Source organism: Scomber scombrus, chromosome 1 (genome assembly GCF_963691925.1).
Source record: "Scomber scombrus chromosome 1, fScoSco1.1, whole genome shotgun sequence".
In the NCBI taxonomy this organism is placed as follows: domain Eukaryota; kingdom Metazoa; phylum Chordata; class Actinopteri; order Scombriformes; family Scombridae; genus Scomber; species Scomber scombrus.
The window spans coordinates 28014280-28036364 of record NC_084970.1 but is presented as its reverse complement, the minus strand read 5'-3'; the positions used below and the strand labels follow the sequence as shown (position 1 = coordinate 28036364).

The 22085-nt window shown below is 38.4% G+C and overlaps 3 protein-coding genes across 5 annotated transcripts; 1 reads left to right on the top strand and 2 right to left on the bottom strand.

Annotated features, from left to right (window-relative positions):
• Window positions 1-17: 17 nt before the first annotated feature.
• On the top strand, window positions 18-8828 carry slc30a4 (solute carrier family 30 member 4). 2 transcript variants are annotated; one of them, XM_062424856.1, is made up of 8 exons: window positions 18-128; window positions 369-892; window positions 3033-3179; window positions 4499-4652; window positions 5562-5781; window positions 6837-6942; window positions 7090-7224; window positions 7590-8828. In XM_062424856.1, exons 2-8 carry the CDS (start codon window positions 493-495, stop codon window positions 7742-7744), a joined length of 1317 nt encoding a protein of 438 aa, XP_062280840.1. In that variant the 5' UTR covers window positions 18-128; window positions 369-492; the 3' UTR covers window positions 7745-8828. The 2 variants fall into 2 exon arrangements, 1 of the variants encoding a protein (XP_062280840.1); XR_009925446.1 differs by lacking the exons at window positions 6837-6942; window positions 7090-7224; window positions 7590-8828 and having other exon boundaries at window positions 4501-4652; window positions 5562-5702.
• A 3714-nt stretch (window positions 8829-12542) lies between these two features.
• c1h15orf48 (chromosome 1 C15orf48 homolog) lies at window positions 12543-14169 on the bottom strand. Its single transcript, XM_062417572.1, has 5 exons — window positions 14115-14169; window positions 13928-13989; window positions 13725-13813; window positions 13498-13558; window positions 12543-13196 (listed from the first exon to the last, which is right to left on the bottom strand). Exons 2-5 carry the CDS (start codon window positions 13967-13969, stop codon window positions 13128-13130), a joined length of 261 nt encoding a protein of 86 aa, XP_062273556.1. The 5' UTR covers window positions 13970-13989; window positions 14115-14169; the 3' UTR covers window positions 12543-13127.
• Window positions 14170-14442: 273 nt separating this feature from the next.
• afg2b (AFG2 AAA ATPase homolog B) lies at window positions 14443-19728 on the bottom strand. 2 transcript variants are annotated; one of them, XM_062424813.1, is made up of 11 exons: window positions 19637-19728; window positions 18097-18721; window positions 17818-18003; window positions 16982-17266; window positions 16710-16895; window positions 15997-16155; window positions 15663-15872; window positions 15353-15574; window positions 15109-15243; window positions 14795-14920; window positions 14443-14657 (listed from the first exon to the last, which is right to left on the bottom strand). In XM_062424813.1, the coding sequence occupies exons 2-11, from the start codon at window positions 18688-18690 to the stop codon at window positions 14520-14522; spliced, it is 2241 nt and encodes a 746-aa protein (XP_062280797.1). In that variant the 5' UTR covers window positions 18691-18721; window positions 19637-19728; the 3' UTR covers window positions 14443-14519. The 2 variants fall into 2 exon arrangements, with proteins under 2 accessions (XP_062280797.1, XP_062280802.1); XM_062424818.1 differs by having other exon boundaries at window positions 18097-18653.
• Window positions 19729-22085: the final 2357 nt, after the last annotated feature.

Sequence of the window (22085 nt, the reverse complement as noted above, 5' to 3'; positions counted from 1 at the left end):
ACTTGCTCGTCGCTTCCGGGTGCGAAGGTTTTTATTGACCCGACTCTTGATGTTTACACCAGTATTATAACCACAATGACGGTTTTTTTTTCTCATTTAAGAACAAGCCACGTTTACACAAACTTCAGGTAAGTCGTGCTGGTGTTTTTTTATATTAAGAAATTTACCACAAGATAAAGACAAAGAGAGACGTTTTCTCGCTATTTGACACAACAAAGCTAACATTTACTAGCTGCTGGACTCAAAGTTTATCAGCTGGAGTGATAATGTTGAACGAAGTCTCTAACTTGACAATGTCGATAATAAGTCTGTCACCTAAAGATGCTTCTTTCTGTGTGTCTTTTTATATCACTTTCTTTCCTTTTCAGGTGCTGATATGGAGTGTAAATGCTGCAAAATGTGAATGATTACCTCAGAGGACAGTGACTTACAGTTAGTTAGAGCTCACCTGGATTGACCTGGCTCCTGCCCCCTCCCCTGTAGTTATTAAAGATGTCAGGTGGGAATCTCTTCAGCAAAGTTTGGTCCACCTTCAGGAGGGAGCCCAGTGATTGGGACCTGAGTGACACTGCACAGTTTGACTTCTCCGAGGAGCTGGTGGACGATGAGGCGCCCAAATTTAACAAGCTGAAGGTGGTGGTGTCAGGGGAGATGTCAGACTACTCTGCCGGGGCTCCGTCCAACGGGGTGGCCGTGAACACGCTGGTGGTGGGGGCAGATGATGATGACTCGCTGCTCGACTCTGCGTCCAGTCTGGGCAGCCCGGGGTTAAACATGGACCCTTGTGACAACTGCAACAAGAAGAGGGAGAAGATCAAGCAGACGAGGGTGATGAAGAGACTTGGCATCGCTGCCGTGCTGTATACTCTGTTCATGATAGGTGAAGTTATAGGTAAGCATGTGCAGAATCAGCCTCACACACTAGGTAATTAATGTCAACCAATCAGTCAAAATAGCATCAAAAGTAATCTCAAGGCACTTTTCACACAGAACAGGTCTAGACCAAACTTTTTAATTTAATTTAAGAGACCCAACAACACTTGGTGACAGCAGTGAGGAAAATCTCCCCTTTAACAGGCAAGGCAGCTTTATTTATATAGAGCATTTCATACCCAGGGGCAACTCAATGTGCTTTACATAAATACATTTAACATTAATAATTTGAAACAAAAAACATAAAAACATACAATTTAAAAAATAAGAATAAAACCCAATAATAGTAAAAATTGGAAACATTAAAGCATACAATTTAAAACAAAAAACGATATAAATAAAAACGAATTACAGAAAAAATAGAAAAGAGAAAAATAATATAAAAACTAGACAAGAATAGAGCATAAAAGTTTGCAGCATAAAATAAAGATTTGATTTAAAATCATTAAAAGGACACAGTGCAAATGAAAGATTACAATTTAAAGTGCTTTAAAAGAGCTCAATCATAAGCACAGGAAAAGAGAAGTGTTTTTAACCTGGATTTAAATGTGGGCGGCCATCTGCTTCGACTGGTTTGGGTTGAGGGAGGGAGGAGAAGCAAAGAGGAGAGGGAGAGAGGAGAGAAAGGCACAGAGACAATCAATCCACACTTAAAATAATAGGAGTGGAGGCAGGACACCTATGCATTTGAAGGAAACCTCATGACGAACATGTGTCAGAGAGCTGGAGGACAAAATTGCTGACAATCATAATTTATGTCGACTCTGTGTGATGGTGGCAAAGCAAGGAGAGACACTCATTGTTCATGTCACTCACCTAAATCTGATGATTATCGGTTAACATTATTGGTTCAAAACTGTCAAAGGAGGATAGGATCTCCGTTTTTCAAGTCTGTCTTATAACAATAGTCAAACATTACACAGAACAACACAAACAGGTTTTCCTCACAGTAATCATTACTCCTGTTCATACTGGCTGTTAAAAGATCTGCTTCAAATATGTTTTCAGTGTAAGTGACGGGAGCATAAATCCACAGTGTGTCCACACAGCCATGTTGCGTAAAATGCAGTTAAAAGTTTATCTAGAGCTTTTATGAGGCTTCAGCAGTCTGAGTTAGTCATATCAAGTGGATATCTGCCACATTTACAGTGTTTTTACCATCAAATTCCTTTTTTGTGTTTCCCTGTACAATTTCAGAGGAAGTATAGTAAAAAAAAACAAAAAAACACTGACACTAAAAAGATTGTAATGTTGAAAGATTTTGACTTTAACAGCTGAAGCATCATCTTGGCTTCAGATAAACTTTTAAATACATTTTTGCATAGACAGAAGCTTGTTTATTTTGGCATCACTTGCATTGTAAGTGCATTATGAGGGGATTTTTTAATAAGAGCAGGACGAAGGATTAAGGCAAGAAAAAAACATTAGTGTTCATTTGGGCATCTGATTATTAGTTTAAGACAGACATTGTGAACCAATTGTTTCTTTATCGACTACCAAATAGTTGCAGCTCTACGAAGGAAATTACAAAAAAACTGATTTTCTCATATACCTCTTATAGTATCTGCCCATGGAGATAGTGTCCTTTTAGTTCTGAGGTGTAATATCTGAAACATCTGCCTCCGTCCAAAACAATGTAGATGATTTGAATCCTCACCCAAACAGAAAAAAACATTTTATTAAGTGCACAAACATAAACATGTCTTTGTTTGTTATCACTACTCAGATGTAGATCACCAAGTAAGAGACTAAGGGTTATTGTTTTTTTCTGAGTCACTTTTCCTAATGAAAAAGTTGTGACTGAAACGTAGTGTCTTTAATAAAGTGTGTGTGCTGTGTGCCAGAGTTCACCAATTTATTTAATATAGAGTCCTCTCTTATAGAGTCCTACTCACATACATTTCTTTAAGTCCTCCAAAGAACCTCTGTCTGTTCACATCTGACCCAGGAATATGATTGTGTATTTTATTGTTGAGATATATGTTATATCTGCAGGGAGCCATACCTTTCAAACCCTCATCCACACACAAGAAAACTTACCAGCGATACATTCAATAAATGCTTTTCATTGGAGGATCTCATTGTATGTTTTCTTTCAGGTGGTTACATGGCAAACAGCTTAGCCATTATGACTGATGCTGTGCACATGTTAGCTGATGTGGTGGGCATTTTGTTTTCTCTGCTGGCCCTCTGGCTCTCTACAAAGCCACCCACCAAGAGATTCACCTTTGGGCTGCATCGCCTCGGTAAGTATCTACTTTCAGAAGCCTCCGCACTCCTCCGCTCCTGTATAAGGTCAACAGATATGTTTGGATTTTAATGCAGATGGATCATGTTCAAAGAAACAAATGTTATCAGCAGTGTTCAAGCCAGATCTGACTCACATTTTTAACTCTGTGATTTAGTTTCTATTCCACATATTGTAATTTCTGCCGATAACTGATAGATTCAGATTCCCAGTAATGTATGCTTTTATCACTAAATTGTTATAATTTTATTACATTGCAGTGCTTTTAGTTACCATTTTCCACATTATCTATAAGTGTTTAACTGGGCTGTTTGGTGCAGATACAGATGTCTAAAACATGCTGTTTTATAAGTATCTTTCCTAGATTACTGAACACCACACTGCTGCCAAATGTCTGAGTACAAATTATTTTTAACTCATTCAAAGAAAGCAAATAACATTTATGTGTTTATTTTTTGGTGTAACATTGTCAAACAGTTTACATTTTAGTTTAGTTTAGTACTTTTATTGTCGCAGTGGAAGGAACACTTCAAGGAACTCCTAAACTCGGACAACATGTCCTCTGTGGTGCAGTAAATGACAGAAATAAAAAGTAGAAGTAGGAACTAAGAGATATGATTGTTTTGAGATGACATTTCTGTAATTGCTTGGACTGTCACGTCCGCTGAACTAACAGTTAAAACAATCAGGGCCACATTTACAGAGCAGCAGAGATGATAAATAAGATGGTAATCATCCAACAAGGGCTTTGTAAATAAATAACATACAGCAGACAACCGACAGCATCATATAAAATGCAGTTGTAAGTGTTGTAATCATAACCTGAAATGAACCTAAGCGCAGAATGTAAAATGGAGTCTTTGGACCTCATAAATGTGGCCGCAGAATGATAATATTTCCACTATATCTATAATTATGTAATTTGTCTCCATACTGCTCGAGGCTAAACAAGTTGAAGATTTAGTGAATATCAAATAAAGAGAAATCTGATTCCACAATGATTGGAAAAGTTTTCATGCAAAGATATGAACTTTAAACGTTAAAAATCACATTTTGATATATAAGACTATTTAAATGGTTAAATGATATTATTTATTCTGTTCAGTATACAGTACAACACCAATATAATGGGCATTATTTTGATATTGATACTTCACTGATAACCATACTATGGACTGACTAGTTCACCCTAAGTTATAAAGACACTCTCTGCATGTCTCAGACATACATTTTGAAGTCATGTCTTTCTCAGCGCTTCTGTATTAATAATACACACATGCATTGGTATTTATAACTGATTGTGATTTCCTGGCCTAGAGGTGGTATCGGCAGTCCTCAGTGTGATGCTCATCTACATTCTGACGGCGGTCCTGCTCTTTGAGGCCGTTCAGAGGACAGTACACCAAGACTTCAGCATAGATGGTGACGTGATGCTCATCACTGCAGCTGTGGGTGTGGCTGTCAACCTTGTGTGAGTGGAACTGAAACATGTAAATGTCCTTTTAAAAGAGTTAAAGGTCTTAGTATTAATACACAATGTGAGCTTGTACTGCATTTTCATTGTATTATCTGTAACTTATTGACAACTTGCACAAGACCTTCAATCATATATTTTTCATGACCAGTCATATTAATTGTTTTATTTCTCTTATGATGGGGGTGTCTTGACACATGTATTTATTCAAGAAGAACCCACTGCAAGTGATCGATCAGAATCACACTGATGTCTTCAGTTTTATGTCTTTTATTTTCACCACCACATCCACAATCCTTCTACAACAGTCAAACTATTCACCAGAAAACAACAATGGTAACAAATACTTTGTAACACACATTTAGTCACTTGTGCTAGATTGACTTCACACCAGATGACATTTAGTACATGAGAAAGTCCTTAACCAGGAGAGCATCTGATGTGTGGCAGACTTCAGGCTACTTTTGACTTCATGGTGAGAATGTCACTGCTAGAGCGGGCCTTTTTCGCACATATATATGCCTGATTTTCCACCTCTGGGTATTTGCCTGAGGAAGACCTGTAGTTGGTTGAAACGTTGCAAATAAAAGTAAAGGGGGATCTATTTCAGTGTGCAGACACTCTGTGTATCCAGTAATACTGTGAGGCGCTCACAAAATATGTGCTCACTTGCAGGAGACATCATGTTTGTGAGTGTAATGTATCAGCAAAAAATAACAATTTAGTCCAAAGTACAGTCCAAATGACATGTACAGCTGCTGGAGCTCAGTGTGTATTGTTTGACCACAGCAGGAAGACAAATAAAAAACGCTGACTGCACTCTCTAAACTATAATGGAAGTTGGACAAAATATACTGTGTCTAATGTTAATGTTTAAAATGAATTTCCTTTCTCTTTTGTGTATAGAATGGGGTTCTTATTAAACCAAGGTGGTCACCTCCACTCTCATGGTGGCCATGGTCACTCTCACGGCCCTGCGTCTGCCTCGGGTACACATTCTTCTGGGTCTGGTCAGCAGCAGAAGTCGCACGGCAGCCTGGCTGTCAGAGCTGCCTTCATCCACGCTTTAGGAGATCTCCTCCAGAGTGTGGGGGTGCTCATAGCTGCCTACATTGTCCGCTTCAAGGTACATCTTCTCGCGCTCTGGCTTTAGCTTTATTATTCATTTACAGCTTTTTAAACCAGCTTTAAATACGGACAACATAATATGTTGTTCTTAAAGGATTTTGACTGTCGATTTCTTATTGTCAGCAAATCTCATGTGCAGAGCCAAACCAACAATGAACTCAACCTACTTACAACTTTAAGTAGGTTGGTTTGGCTCTGCACATGAGACTTGTCGACAGAAAGAAAAATATAGAAAATCAGAAGCCTTATCTTTTATTGTTCAGTAAACAGTTGTTTACCATGACCTGAAATGTTCTTGACACATTGATGATTTCATTAATATAATTAAATATTTCTTTACAATTTCTAGATAGTCTTTTCTGAATGTAGAAGGGGATTCTTAGTAGTTACATTCAATGAAAAAGAGGAATTTGTACATAAAGATGACATTCACTGTCAACAACTCCATGTTTTACATATTAAAAAATGTACCTGGCAGTTTAGAACTAGGGCTGGGCAGTATATCAATATTATATCGATATCCTGATATGAAACTAGATATTGTTTCAGATTTTAGATATCGTGGTATCGTGATATAGCGTGTGTTGTCTTCTGGTTTTTAAGGCTGTTAGAGTAAAGTGATGTAATTTTTTGAACTCAGACTGTTTTAGCTGCTCTATTATTTGCCTTTACCCATTTAGTCATTATATCCACATTACTGATGATTATTTATCAAAAATCTCCTTATGTAAATATTTTTTTTAAAGCACAAAGAGTCATCTCTACAATATTGTTGCAGTAACAATATTGTGTTGTTTGAATTAAAATATTGAGATGCTACAATCTGCAAACATTCAATCTAAAACATATAAAGAGAATTTTCCCAACCAGTGCAATGAATAACCCAGTGAATATTAATAAACTGTTGGCTTTGTACCATGCAGTCAATCAGCCCCTATGTGATGTGATTTGAGCATGCCAGATCATTGCATTATTATAGAAACTACTTCTGCTTCAAGAAGTCTAAAATTGCTTTATTTTAGTAGATCTGATGTAGCGCTCTTGTCTTCACAGCCGGACTTTAAGTTGGCAGACCCCATCTGTACCTACATCTTCTCCATTCTGGTTCTTTTCACCACATTCCGCATCATACGAGACACTGTAGTCATCGTGCTGGAGGGTAAGTTTCAAAACTGTCCTCTCATTGGATACCATGATTATACCTGTAGCTACCTGTCTTGGTCTACAAGTCCTATTAGATTGTGTTGTTTAGTATTAAAATTGTTGAAAGTGCATTAATGGTGTTGTTCCCTTCCTGCCGTGTCAGGTGTTCCCAGACACTTGAACACTCAGCGAATCCAAGAGGATCTCCTGAAGCTGGAGGATGTCCAATCGGTCGATGAGCTGAATGTATGGGCGCTGACCGCTGATAAAACTGCAGCACTAGTGCATCTCCAGCTCAGTGAGTATCTTTTTAACATCATACATATACTTGTCAGACAGGTTGTTGAAAGCATCTTGGACAACATGTCAGGTGTCTCAGTTGTTTGTGTCTCTTCATGTAATCTCAGACTGACTGGATGATCAGGTCTCTGTGGGGGTCCAACCATCTGTTGTGGGACTCTTTGTTCTTCTTCTTGTTGAAAATAGTTCTTAAAGACTCTTGACTGTATGTTTGTGGTCATTGTCATGCTGCGAGATGAATTTTAGACTGATCATGATGTTATTGCATAATGGATAAGAACCTAATTCAGTTTTATTTAGGTCTAATGTCACTTTATTTTACCTCAACTTGATTATGATTCAAATGCCTCTTTATGTTTACAGCGCCCTCTAGTGCTAACAACTGGGAGGACGTCCAGGCGAAGGCTCGCCACCTGCTGCTTCACACCTACGGTCTCACCAGGTGTACAGTTCAGGTCCAGACACACAGGCAGAGGCCAGTACGCAGTTGTGCAAACTGCCAGCAGCCAAGCGCCTAAAAAGACTCACGCTTACATTGACCCTCACAGTGCATTTCATGGAGCCTCAAGGCAGAATATACAGAGAGCCTGGGTGTTGCACTGCTGTCACAGCTCAGTGCCATAGCAGGAGTCGCAGTATTCGGTATGTAAGTGGAAAAAGACTGGTGCCAAAGGACAGTGAGAGGAACAACAGCAGATGCACATTTCTTATTAAAGGATCATTGCAGCCTCTGGGGACTGTTTGCTCTTTTGCTTGCAAAGCTTTCAGAGTGGAGGTAGAATGCTAAATGTTCAGCTGAGAAGAATGAAAAAAAAAAACTTGCTCTTAATTCACCATTAAAGCCTATTCCAACAGGTAACTTTTTTTGTATTTTACTATTTGATTTATTACAAGTCACAACTGATGTTTTGTCATCAGATGTACATTTTGTTTTGTTACTAGGTGTATGTATACTGTCTACTAAGATTTTTTTTCTTATTTTACCGAGAATATTAGAAAATTAAAAAGTACCTCATTTCAAATGATAAAAACTGTGCTCCACACCACTGGCTTCTGTGAGGCAAAAACACTTTATCTGTACGTCCCCTTAGAAAAACTTCCTTTCCTTTAGAAATTTCCTTTCAAAAGTAGATTCTCTTAAGAGATAACACCATAGATACTCTAACTAGTCTTGATTGGCTGAACTGACTTACACTCAAAATAACATTTTCGACACTGACATTTTAATCTAGCATGTCTCGAATTAAATGTGACGACGAAGCAGCTGACAATCAAATTATGACTGACTTTAAATAAGAGTAAATGTTACAGTGGTTGGATCAACTTCAGCGTGGTTTCAGCCGTTCACTCCATACTCCACTTTTTTCCCCTCATATCAATAAATGACAGTATAATTACCACAAGTGAATCTTGTGGCAGTGTTTTGAAGGGGGAATGTGTGAGTTGAAATTTGCCAATAATGGTGTTCATAGTGTTTTTTTTGTTAAGTGTTGAGGCTGCACAGGGTTTAATTTAACCTTTCCATGTCTCTGTTATTAATCAGCAACTTAAATCAGGAACTGGATCACTGCTTTTGTTTGTAATAAAAAACTGTATTTAATCTTTAAATTTGTCCCAGTATCTTGTTTTTTGAGAATTTTTTTTCACTCTGCACAACTGATTTTTATAATATTTTATATTATTGTCCACAGGATTAGTCCATATTGCAGATGTTTGGTTTGACCCATCTTCACCTACATTTGTGTTACCCAGTTTGACAGTGCTTCCTATTCCAATTAAACAATTGTCACTTTAAACAGCCAGAGTGCTTCTTAATGTTGATGTAAATTCAGAAGAAGGAAAAAAGAAGTAAAAGAGAGAATTGGAGATTATTTATTACATGCACTTGAATGAATATGATGGTGTACTGTGTGTGTGTGTGTGTGTGTGTGTGTGTGTGTGTGTGTGTGTGTGTGTGTGTGTGTGTGTGTGTGTGTGTGTTATTGTAACTTCTCAACACTAGATGGTGCACTTTAATCATATGACAGGATGACAGGAACACTTTGATAAGAACATGCTTTATATATTTTGCATTACACTTCTCTGTTCACTACATTTAACCCTTTAAGTGATGGTGCACACATGAGCAGAGCAATGCCATTTAAAAAAATAATGTATCTTTACTTGATAAAACTGGTTTTGACAATTGAAACTGAAAACCAGTTTTTCTTGCTGCAGTTTGACTGGCGACAACATTATTTGATGCATGAGATAGGTGGCGAATAAAAACTTCCTTCCTTCCACACAGCATGCACAGTAGTATGACAAGCAGTTCGTAAAGGGAATAGTTGAAAAATGGTCATATAATATGTTAAAGCTGATGAGTTCTGTTGTGAATAATCATCTCATCTTAATATAATTATTCAGTAGTGCAGTGTATGTACAGTATTCATCACATATCTAAAACAATACAACACAAAATACTGCTTCCTCCTAACATAGTTAATAATCAAATTGACATGTCAAAGGTTTATTACTGACCACACGAGGGAGTGTCTGTTTCCAGGCAACAGCAGTATCAATGTAAAGCCAATGAACCGAAGGCAGCCAACTCTTCTGTTTGTGTAAGAGCAGAGCCAGAACAACATCCACCTGACTGCCCTGCCTTATTTTACAGTACCATAAAATGTTGTACTGTGCCTCATAATTAACTAGTGTCTGTTCTAGTTAACCCCAACATTAAATTAAAGTAACTATATGTATAAGTTTTGAAATACTAATTTTATGGACTACAAGTCACAGTTTTAAAGACTTCAGAGTGTTTTCTTTCTTTCTTTTTGATAAGTTTTTGTTTTTTATTCATTTGTTAATAATTTACAGGAGAGGAGTAACATCATTATAGTCATATGACATACAGCAAAGTGGAAGAATCACCATCTCCCCCATACCTCTAGTTTCCCTTCTAGTCCCTGACAAAATCAGCTAAGGCAGTGTACACAATGGAAGAAACAAGAAAACAACAGCAATAAAAAAAGTATTTTTATAGTTAAAGTGTAATGAACCATTGATATACAGGGGGGAATTCCACCTCTCACTTCAAACAGTACCTGTTTCACAGACCAACGCTGGTCACATGGTCCCTGGTGTCATGATGTGTGTGACCCAGTCACGTAGTCAAATTCCAACACCACGCACCATATCCTTCCTCATTGTTTCCATAAATATCCTTTCTTTTTCAAACACAGTCACTTGATAGGTGAAATTAAGATCACTGAACACTGAAATTGACATCTAACCATAATGCAAGTCAGCAGTGTTGCACAGTACTTCCACTTTACTTATGTGAGGTAACTCAGAGATCCCCCCCTGACACATACCCTACTTTGAGTAATAATGTGTCAGAATTTTTTTTTTTTTTACAAAAAAGTGGAATTACCTAATTAAATTCCTTAAAATGACGTCTATTCCTTCTTTCTCGTTAAAAATGATAGATATTTTCACACCCACTGCTGGCTCTCCTGAACCCTGCATAAACCCGAAGACAAGGCAACACAAGAAAACACATTCAGAAATTGTCATCAATACTCCTCAAGCAAAAGATTGAAGCCCTTTATACACTTGACATCAGTTTCAATTTAATGCAGTTTCACCAGGATAATCCACTCAGTTTGTACAACATTTCAACAACAATAAGCTACATGCATCTTGAGCAATTTAAGATTTAATCTTCTGTAAAGTAAATTCTCAGTGTACATGCACTGGTGGCTTCAATTTTCCGTATCATACTTGTATAACTTGTGCCCCCCCCCCCTTAAAATTGGATTTTCAATTAACACAGAGAAACGTTCCACTTTCAACAGATGAAAGTGCAAACAGCCTTCCAGTATCAAACACACCTCTCTAGCTGCCATGTGCATCATTCTACACAGTAACGATCAAACATCCAACTGTATGGCAACAAGAAGAAAAACAGGTTTTTGACAGATGGGTGACTTTAAACACTAACAGCAAAGAGAAAGGGAATGTTCAAAAGTGTGAACCACCCATGCTGATAAATGCATGTGTAACAACTGTGTGTAAGTGAAACTAAAGAGGGAAAAAAAGTCTCCTGATATGAGAGCAACTCAAACAGATCAGGAAACCACGCGCAGGCCCCACCTTCTATGTTTGTCACACACCTCGGTCAGTGTTTAATAATTTATGTGAAATACGTTCACTTTCACAGTGCAGCCTGCAGCTCACTGTGTTTGCCAAACAGTGTCATGGCCACACGCTGCAGGAGGAGGGAGGGTTTCCTGGAGTTTTTGCCCTCTTCAGTGATATGAGATGGGCGTAAAGAGGATTGTCTGAAGTAGCGCAGCCATAAACTAAGCAGATGAGTGCATTTGGCCATTGCTCTGATTGTAGTAATTACTTTACTGCTCTTCTGGCAGAAAGTCATTACCATTTTGCTCATCTGCAAACAACACTGATTCTGTCTTTTAAATCAAATGTAGAGAGAAGGAAACCAATTATTATTTATTATTTATTACCAATCATTTGGGTTAAAGATACAAACATAAAACATATTAAAAAACATATTAAGATTTAAACTACAAGATTGAGATTTATTAACACACATTTTGAAGTATTATAGCAGTAAAAGCACAGGTGGATCTCATAGCATTATAGATGGCCCCATTCCATTTAGCTGTTCCTGGTTTTAAAGGCTACATTACAGTAAAGTGAGGTAATTTTCAAAATTTAGTAGACTGCTCTAGTTATACTATTATTTGCCTTGACCCATTTAGTCATTATATCCACATTAGTGATGCTTATTTATGATAAGCTAAGCAGCTGGTGGCAGTAGCTTTATTGTACAGATAATCAAGGCCCTCATCTAACTCAAACCAACCCAACATATATAAGTTTCCTTTAAAAGTGGGTCATATTGTTTAATTTTTAAAAGGGCAAAGACATTTCTTAAAAAGCTGGCCATTGTAGCTTTTAGGAAACATTACTCAAACCGGAGTAAGTACTGCATATGCTGGAGACTATTTTCAACTGTGCATTTATTCATGGCTGATGCTATAGCAACTCAAAAGAACAGTGTCTATGTTCATTTTAATGAGTGTTCAAGTTACCCAACACCACTTTTTGTTTACACACCACAGTGTAGCGATATTATCATCTGGCTTCATGGGAAATATTAATTATGAGAATCAATTAATTGCTAGTTTTGGTCTTTTTATAAGATTGTTGACAGTAGGGAAAATATACAACATGAATATCCTAATCCTTTAATCATGTTTTGTTATGTATTTGTTTTAAAAGAGAGATTACAGTAGCTCTTGAAGCCAAATTATTGCATTGCATTTATTGATACACACACACTTTGTGAATGAGACATTACTATTCTCTCCTATACACAGAGCAGACATAGGACATCAGTATTTTCTTTCCAGTACTTTCTTAAACATGGAGAACAAAAGCAACAGTCCAATGAAGAAACATGAACACAGTCCCAACCATAATTTATTAATATTACATATTATATTACTGATTATACATTGTATGTCTTCCACATAGACATTATGGTACATTCATATCTATAGTAAGAGGGTAACTGTGACTACCAATTGTCACCATAACTTATTCAATATGATTATACATAATTACGTAGCAGTAATCACATTAACCCAGATTTGGACTTTATGGCAGTATGAGTTTCTGCTAGCAGAGATTTCTACCATTACAGATGGACGTCCTCGGGCCGAGCCACTACAGAGCAGAGTGAAACCCCACCAGTGGAGCAGAAGCATTTCCGCACACTGAGTGTCAAACTGTCCTAGTTTGTGCAGAAAGGATTCTGTTAGACTGATGGGGGGGTAGGCAGGGAGTCATACTCTGACCACCATCTTTCAGCTTTCTTTCCTTTCCTCCTTACTTGGTGAGGCTCTTTACCAGCTCCAGCTCCTCCACTGGTTTCCACTGCTGATTGATGGTAATAAGCTGCAGAGTAATGCCAGAAATAAAAAAAGAGGCTTAATCTGACCCATTTGTAATTGGTACAACAACGTCAAGTGATAGGTAACGCAAATAGCTGGATAGTGGTGCATGGCGACATAAACATCATTCCCCTAATGTCACAGTACTCTGTCTGGTTCTCATTTGATAACGTTTACCTCAGTGACTCAGCAGTCTTCAAATGCACTCTGCAAGATTCTGCTAATATTTCATTGCCAAAATGAATCAACAGGCTTATTAACAAACATCCAAACATTAAAAAAACGTTAGGAGTGTAATTGATTACCTTTTGGGGTTTTGATGGATCCACTCTCTCCCACGGTTCTGGATTTCGAGTCTTATTCAAGCTAAAAACAGTAAATGAAAATGCTTCATTTTTAAGCATTTCTGACATGCATGAGACTGATAAAAGTTGTTTTTAAATATGAAAACTGTACAAAACAGTGTAAATTAGTAGAATTGTTTTATTTTTTTTTAATCAAAGTGAGAAATAAAAATGATAATAACACTCACATAACATCAGGTTTGGTAAACAGAAAATAGAGAGCAGCAGAAGTGGCTCCTGTTGCAGCAAAAGCCATGAACCCTATCAGTGGGATCAGCTGGAAAATACATGTAAAACATACATTTTTTATGTGCATCATAATATTGAAAAAAATATAATCAAACAGTGGCTACCATCTAAAATACAAAATCAATACAAAATGGATAATCACCTCCTTTTTCTTCCTCAACATCCCAAAAAATCCACCAAACATTTTTGAAACTTTTCAGTCACCTAAAGAGAAATTAATCAGATTTCCACTTAATGTACAATATATTCTGAGGCAGTAAATCCATTCACTCAATTTAAGTAAAAAAGTAGTCAAGGTCATTGAGGCATCTGTCTGTGGCAGCTCTCACCTGTTGTTGCTTTCGAGTGCTTGATGTTTCTTCGCGCAGCATCCCGCGAGCTGAGCAGATGTAGGCTGGATGAGAGGTTGTACGAGGTGAAAGGCACGTAGACACACTCAGCTTCCTGTACTGAAATTCACCAGTGGAGGCCAATTCTCAACACATCCAATTTGCTTGATCAATACATTTTCTGAATGGGCAGCACCCTCTTGTGGCCACATGTGAAAACTGAAAGATAACGACTGGTGGATAGATTGAAGTACAAATATACAAATTTAAAGCATTAATGTATCTGTTAGTGGAAGAAAATTAAGAGAAAAATACCAGACAACAAAAGTCAAGTTATATTAATTTTATTCAAAATCAAGTTTTGATGATACAATTCATTGAGAGGATATTATTATATGAGGTGTGTCATCTTGGAGATGTATGGTATTTTTGGATCTGCTGGGCAGTGAGAGAGGGGCTCATTTTGTTGAGGGACCGCAGGAAATATGTATGTTTGATGGCAGAAGCTTCCATGTTTTCCTCTTGAAGCGCCAACAGAGCAGCCTGGAAAAACAGAAACATTTGTAGATATTCCTGTTCTGTCCATCTGTCTGTTTATGTCAGCATTTAGAGGCAGGATTACAACATGTATTCAACAGCCAGGTGTAAGAAAGAAGGCCTTCAGGTGTGCTTCACATTACCTCTTTACATAGATTTTCCAGGTCGGCTCCAGAGTAAAGATCAGACTTGGAAGCCAGTTCTTCTAGACACACGTCAGGTTCTACAGGCATCGACTCTGTGCACAACTTCAGGATGGCAAGACGAGCCTAAACACACAAAATCAAACATAAACAACGATTTTATTCTTCTCCTCTGTGCTTTATATAGATTGTGTTGATACAGAAAACACAAAATGGTTAACTTATATTATTATCTTTTAAATTATTTTGAAAAGCTTTTTCATAGCGCTGCTTTTATGCCAGAAGTTTTTATTCATATGAGACAATAAGTTTACCTGCTTATCAGGTGGTGGGACATAGATGATGTGGTCCAGTCTGCCAGGCCGCAGGAGGGCACTGTCTAAGCAGTCAGGTCTGTTTGTGGCAGCAACAACCATCACATCTTTGTTGCACACTTCCTGGAAGTCCAGCTGTCAAGGAGCAGAAACAGTTTATAGCATAAATTCTTCACTAAACACCTCGCACTGATCAAATGCTGTATGATGTGATGGAAAGAGGAGTGAGAGCGAATTATTTAACCTGTTCCTGCGTGTGATTGTGATCTGCACCCTCAAGGATTTTCTCCGTCCCTCTGCCCTCCACCGTCTTCAGGCCAACTCCATCCATCTCATTCAGAAGCACAGACAAAAGGCGTGTCTGTACGCTGTTAGGTGTCTGACTGTTCGACCGTGAGCCGATCAGAGAGTCAATCTCATCAAGGAAAAGGATGCAGGGAGAACAGGCTCGTGCCTGGCGAAAGAGCTGCGTGTGGGGAAACAACAGTCAGACAGGAAGACACAATCACAGCAGCCTTTCATGTGTGTTATTACACGCTGGGAAAAGAAAATACCTGTGCTAAAGCCTTCTCTGAGTGTCCCACGAAGGGAGAGTAGAGGTCAGCACCACTGACAGACAGGAAAGCACAGTGGGAGGAGGTGGCAGCTGCTCTGACCAGTGTCGTCTTAGCACATCCTGGAGGTCCGTAGAGCAGCACGCCACGGGGTCGACATAGACCCAGACGAACAAAAGCCTCGGGGTACATCATCGGCCACTCAATACTCTGGATGTTCAGACCCAGAAAAACACAGATCACAAACAGAATGGAGAGAAAATCACATCTTTTTTATAATTATTAAGTGCTTCATCATTACACAGGATGAGGAAACAACTGTTTGTATTTTAACCTGTTTTAGTTTGAGTTTGATCTCATCCAGGCCTCCTATCTGCTCCCAAGACACTAGAGAGAGGTCCGTCCTGCCCAGACTGCCCCGCAGGCAGGAGGGACGCACCGACTTCAGGGCCTCATGGAAGTGCTTCACACCTACTGCTTGCTCTCCTGAACCCTGCATACACCGAAGACAAGGCAACACAAGAAAACACATTCAGAAATTGTCATCAATACTCCTCAAACAAAAGATTGAAGCCCTTTATACACTTGACATCAATTTCAATTTAATGCAGTTTCACCAGGATAATCCACTCAGTTTGTACAACATTTCAACAACAATAAGCTACATGCATCTTGAGCAATTTAAGATTTAATTTCTGATGGCACACCTCTAACTACAGATATGATTACACACAAAATGCATTGATAGCAGACTGAAATCTGATTGTTAAAACCACATTTTAGGTTGATCATGTCACTAAAAGCATACATACTGTGTGTTGCCAGATAACCACCGTAATCCTCGTCTGTAGCTGTATAATCAGTGACTAAACACTTGTGGTAACATCAAATCAGTAAACCATAGAAATCCCGTTTGAGACACAATGTGTGAACTGCAATCCAATCTGGATACATCAAAACACAAGATATCAAATGTAGGTCTGAGCAGATATTTCCCTGGAAGTAGTCAAGGATCAGCGTTTTGATATAATACGCTGTTGTATTTACCTTTGAGTTTTCCCGTATAGAGTGCATGGCGGCCTCCCTGCACAACGCACTGAGGTCTGCTCCTACATAGCCTGTAGTTCTCTGTGCGAGCTCTGCCATGTCCACACTAGGACACACCGGCATCCGCTCACACAAAACGGACAAGATAGCTCTCCTCTGCTGCAAGGTGGGAGCTCCAATGATAACCTGAAGGAAAAACACACAATTTAGAGCCTCAAAGATTTATTTAAGTTTATTGTTATGTGCTGGGTTATGCATTTCCTCATCCGTACCTCTCTGTCAAATCTTCCAGGTCTACGCAGTGCAGGGTCTAAGCTGTCTGGCCGGTTTGTGGCTCCGACAATGAGGAAGCGATCGGATTGGTTCATCCCGTCCATTAGTGTGAGAAGCTGAGCAACTAGGCGGTTCTCTGGTGCCGATGAACCGGTTCTCCTCGGACACAGAGAGTCCAACTCATCTAGGAACAGCACACATGGACCCTCTTCGGCCGCAGTGCGAGCCCGCTCAAAAACACCCCGCAACATCTCCTCGCTCTCCCCCGGTCGTGACCCAACCACCTGAATTGAAACCAAAATGTACTATTCTGACACTTTTATAATAAAAAAAAAATGCAGTGTGCAGAATGCATTTATAATTTGTATGTAATTGGATTTTCATTAATTAAAGGAACTTTAATCAATCTCAATCAGTGACTCAACATTTCCATCAACAGGCATAATGTTCTGTAACCAATAATGGACAGAAACACAAGTCACATGAAGAGTCAACAAATCTTTGTTGTTTACTCTTTTTGGCTTGAGAAGGAATATTTTTGCTTATTGCACCAATCTTTACTGTTTAACACTAGAAAATATGAGGGAAGATTACTTGTAAAACGCAATACTGGCATGAGGATCGAGTTTCTGACAGCCAGAAACAATCAAATCCTCTTGTAGTTTAGTGCCATGAGACTGCGATGCTGTTCAAGTATGTGATTACACAGAGTGGTGTCAGTTCAATAACTGGTGTTAACTGGTGTTTAATCATATATTCTTAGCTCAACCTTTCCCTGAGTAATGGAATGTAAACACAGACAGTATAAAGGACTGTCACTAATTTCATTTCGTACCTCTGGCCCTTTGACCACCACCAGGCTGGCTCCCACATCCCCCACCACTCTGCGGACCAGAAGGGTCTTCCCCACACCTGGGGGCCCCACCAGGAGCACACCTCTGGGACACGACACACCCAGAGAGCTCAGTGTGCCTGGATAGAGCAGAGGCAGCTGCAGCATCTCTCTCAGGGAGGCACTCACCTGAAATACAGTTTAAAAAAACAAATGTAAGTGTGACATGGAAAAAATTGTACATGTTTACAAATTAAGTCTTTACAGTAAATACATGCTGACCTCCTCCAGGCCCCCCAATACAACTGTGTGCTGGTCCTGCAGCTGGTTCCTGTAGTGCCTCACCGTCTGGATGCCAGTTATCTCCACACCTGTTTTTGAGTTGATGAGTCCAGCACTGCTCGAATCTGGACTGATGCTTTCAACAACAACATATCTAATATCTGTGTCAATATCCTCAAGGTTTATCACATGCTTCTTCTGCACATATACACCTTTCAGCATGTCTTTCACAAGCTCATGAACAAGGCGCATAGGTGTGTTTTTCTTAAATTCAACACTCTGGACGACCACTGTTATCTTTACGCCTTTCAGTTTGGGGCAGGGTGTAGGTGTGAGCTGGTCGGGGTCCAGGTTGAGATGTGTAGGTGGGTGAGAGATTAGAGTGGGAGAGGAGCATTTCAAATCCATCTGCAGGAAGCCCTCAGCCAGGTCAGGTCTGGGCCATGCGGTACACAGGCAGCTTCCCCCAGGAACAGACACCAGCAGCGGGGAGCCCAGGCTGAGACCTAGCGCTGACATCAAGCCTGGACCCAGCCTGCATCTCTGAGAGCCCCGGTCTGATGGAACCACGGACAACAGCTTCAGAGTCATCATCACACATCCACAGCTTCAACCCTCAGGGACGCTGATATGTAAAACACAGACAGGAAAACATGTGAGCAGCAGTTTTTTAATGAATAAATACAGACACTGACAGAAGAGAGATGATGCTACTTTAGGCCAGTGTTGGGGAAGTAGATAGTTACATGTAATGGAGTTATGTTATACAAAATAAATGTAAGTGTAATCCATTACAATTACTGAGAAAAAATGTATAGTTAAATTACAGCTACTTATGAAAATGTGGATGATTACAAAGACTATTACTATTTTGTTAATAAATCATAACGTGGGCTTAAATAGTGTCACAGTACCAATTAAGGCCATGCCAGGCTTTTGACTTTTTTCATCAAATATCTTTATTTTATATTCCAAAATCTACTTGAACTAATGAATACATTTTCAAATGAGACATAAATCTTGCTTTATAAGAAATGATCTCCCTTATAAATCATGTCAGTATCCATGAAAAACACCTGAACTTAGATTTTGGTGCTTAATGGGTACACTTACCCTAACAGTTGAAAACATTCATTAGTAAATTAGAAAAGTAATCATAAAGTAATCAAATGTAAAAAGTTACAATACTTTGATTGAGTAATTGAAAAAGTTAAACTACTAATTACATTTTAAATAGGATAACTAGTAATCTGTAACCTATTACATTTCCAAAGCAACCTTCCCAACCCTGCTTTAGACTACATGCTACAAGCTACAGCTTCATTTACAGCGGTGACAAACTTCTTACCATGAACAGGGACTCTGTTACATACCATAAAGTGGCAGTAAATTACTAACAATAGCTCAAATATCATCATTATTAGCAGAGTAAGCTGAAATCACAGTGTTAGTGGGCCTAGCTTCTCCAAGGATAATCATACTTAATAGTTTCTGGAGCAGATGTTAACCACAATAGTCCATTACACTGTAGACTACTTACCTGAATGCACCTTAGTTTAATCATGAAAGCCTTAAACATCATCAGAGGTAATGTTATAGGTACCAACATGAGCTGCTCCGACACCGACTGATGTTTACTAAATCCATGTGGCGTTAAAAAAAGATGGCCGACGAAAAACACTTCCCTGCGTGAGCACATGAAGACGCTCATTTCCTTTTCTCATATTTTTCTACTGTGGATTTACAAGAGGACAACAAATCCTAAGTGGTGTAATCACGAGAGTCAAATGACGTGAACTGATGTTAAATACTATTATTTTACCTGATAAATTACTTTTTACATCACGGAAAGTTTTTAGAAAAACAAAATCGTCTCAGATTGTTGTGGAAGAAAATCATCTGCTCTTAATTGTTGGGTTTATGAGGAAACGTTTCAAGGTATTTATCTAGTTATTTGTTTATTCATTCATTTTAATGAACTTATAAAAATAAATCTGAATACCATTGTTTACATGGTCTGTTACTATATATGTAGCTATTACAACAAACTAGCACACACACAACAAAATACAATACTTTGCTGACTTGCAGTGGTGGAAAATAACTAACACGCATACTCAAGCACTGTAATTTGGACAATTTTTAGGTTATTGTACTTAAATGGAGCATTTTCATTTTATGCTACTTACTTGTTACTGTTAGTATTGGATATTAAATAACTGCATTTGACAGACCATCTATTTCTATTGTTTTTTTTAAAAAAAATGTTTGAGTAAGGGGCAGGCAAAATAAGATTGTCCTTACCCTGCTCCTTTGTTGTCATAGGGTGTATAAATTGAGCTGTGTTTTGACCTTGTATACGTTTTTTGGATCTGTGCATTACCATGAGGCTTTCTACAAAATTAGTACATATAATATTAGTAAGTACATTTAGTAGATACATTAAGTAGGATTTCAAGTGCAGAATTTTAAATTATAATGAAGTAATTTTGCATTGTCAATAAAGGATCTTAGTACTTCTTCCCACTGCTGAATTGAATCTATTTACAACTCAGGGTTCAGTATTGGTCGTCCAACAATTTGTAGGTTTTACATGTTTCTTTGTCGCTTTGGCGCCACCTTGTGTAAAGAAAAGAAAATGCAGAAAGTATAAATTTAATACAAATAAAACCCTTTGCCGACTTAAATGTCTGTTTAAAAAAAAAAGGAGATTTAAATACAACTAAGAGGATAATATGGAGTTTGTGTTTATGGAGACAAACTCTAACATTTAACTTCTTAGAGTGTACGTTGATGGTTGGTTTTCTTCTCCAGTGGGATGAAAAATGTTTAGGTATTTCAAAATGTTCAGAGGTATCTTAACCCTGCAACCTGCCAACTCTGTTGAAGTACAGTGTGACAGACTTCATCACGGCCTCATATGATGTGGCAGAAAGGTATACATCAGCTGCATTAAGCAAGCTAAAGATATTTTGAATAATACTCACTCAAGAAAAATGGTTAAATCTACATTGAACAACAAAAAGCAGAAGCGCTTATTGGATCTTACAAGAATGGATGTGACACAAAGAAAACTTGTTGCAAAGGTAGGCAGTATATCCACAAAAAAAGGGAATGAATTCCAAAAGAAATCGAGGTACACTGTTTCATCAGATCTCAAAAGTTTGAAAGCTTTTCAGATTTATTATAGACGCTACAGGATAAAAACAAGACCACACTCACACTCCAGTCTTCCTCTGGGTCAAACAATCACACAATCAGAGAAGTGAAGAAAGAAAAAAGAGACAAGGGGAACCTAAAGAGAGACAGAAGAAAGAGAAGGAGAAGAAGGGAAAGGAGATGAAGGAGAAGGCTAAATAAGAGAAGAACGAGAAGAGGAGTAACATCTTTTCTCCCTACCCTCTTACCCCTTTACCCCCTGACCCTCTTGCAATATTTTTTCCCAGGATGGTGAAGTCATGCCCCACCCTATTCTTCCCCTGATTGGCTTACCCTGATGACTACCCTCTTACCTCCTTCCCACATCCTTTTACCCCCATCTGTGTCTGTTTCTGTCTTTGTTAAAACTGTCATAATATAAATAAAAAACTGTCACCACGACAACTTGACAGCAAAGTTTTCAGATATTTACGTTCTCTGTAAACTGAAGATGACCTTTCACTTTCACTTTAGAACAATGTGACATGATCATGGAGCCTGGAGGCTTTACTGTATATGCCAGAGAAATACTGCCCTCGACTGATCAAGGTTTAGTACTGCATCAAAGAAGATTTATATTTCATTAAAGAAATATGTACTTTCATCTTTTTGTGACTTCAAGAGATTTTACAACTTTTACATAGAAATGAACGTCTGCTACATTCAAACCCTTGCCAAACAAGCTCACACAATGCTGATTAAGCTGATCACCACCAGATAAATCTCTCATTAATTCAAAGTATACAGTTTTTAAATCTTGTTTCAGTATGTGTGTCCTTTGTATATCTCCT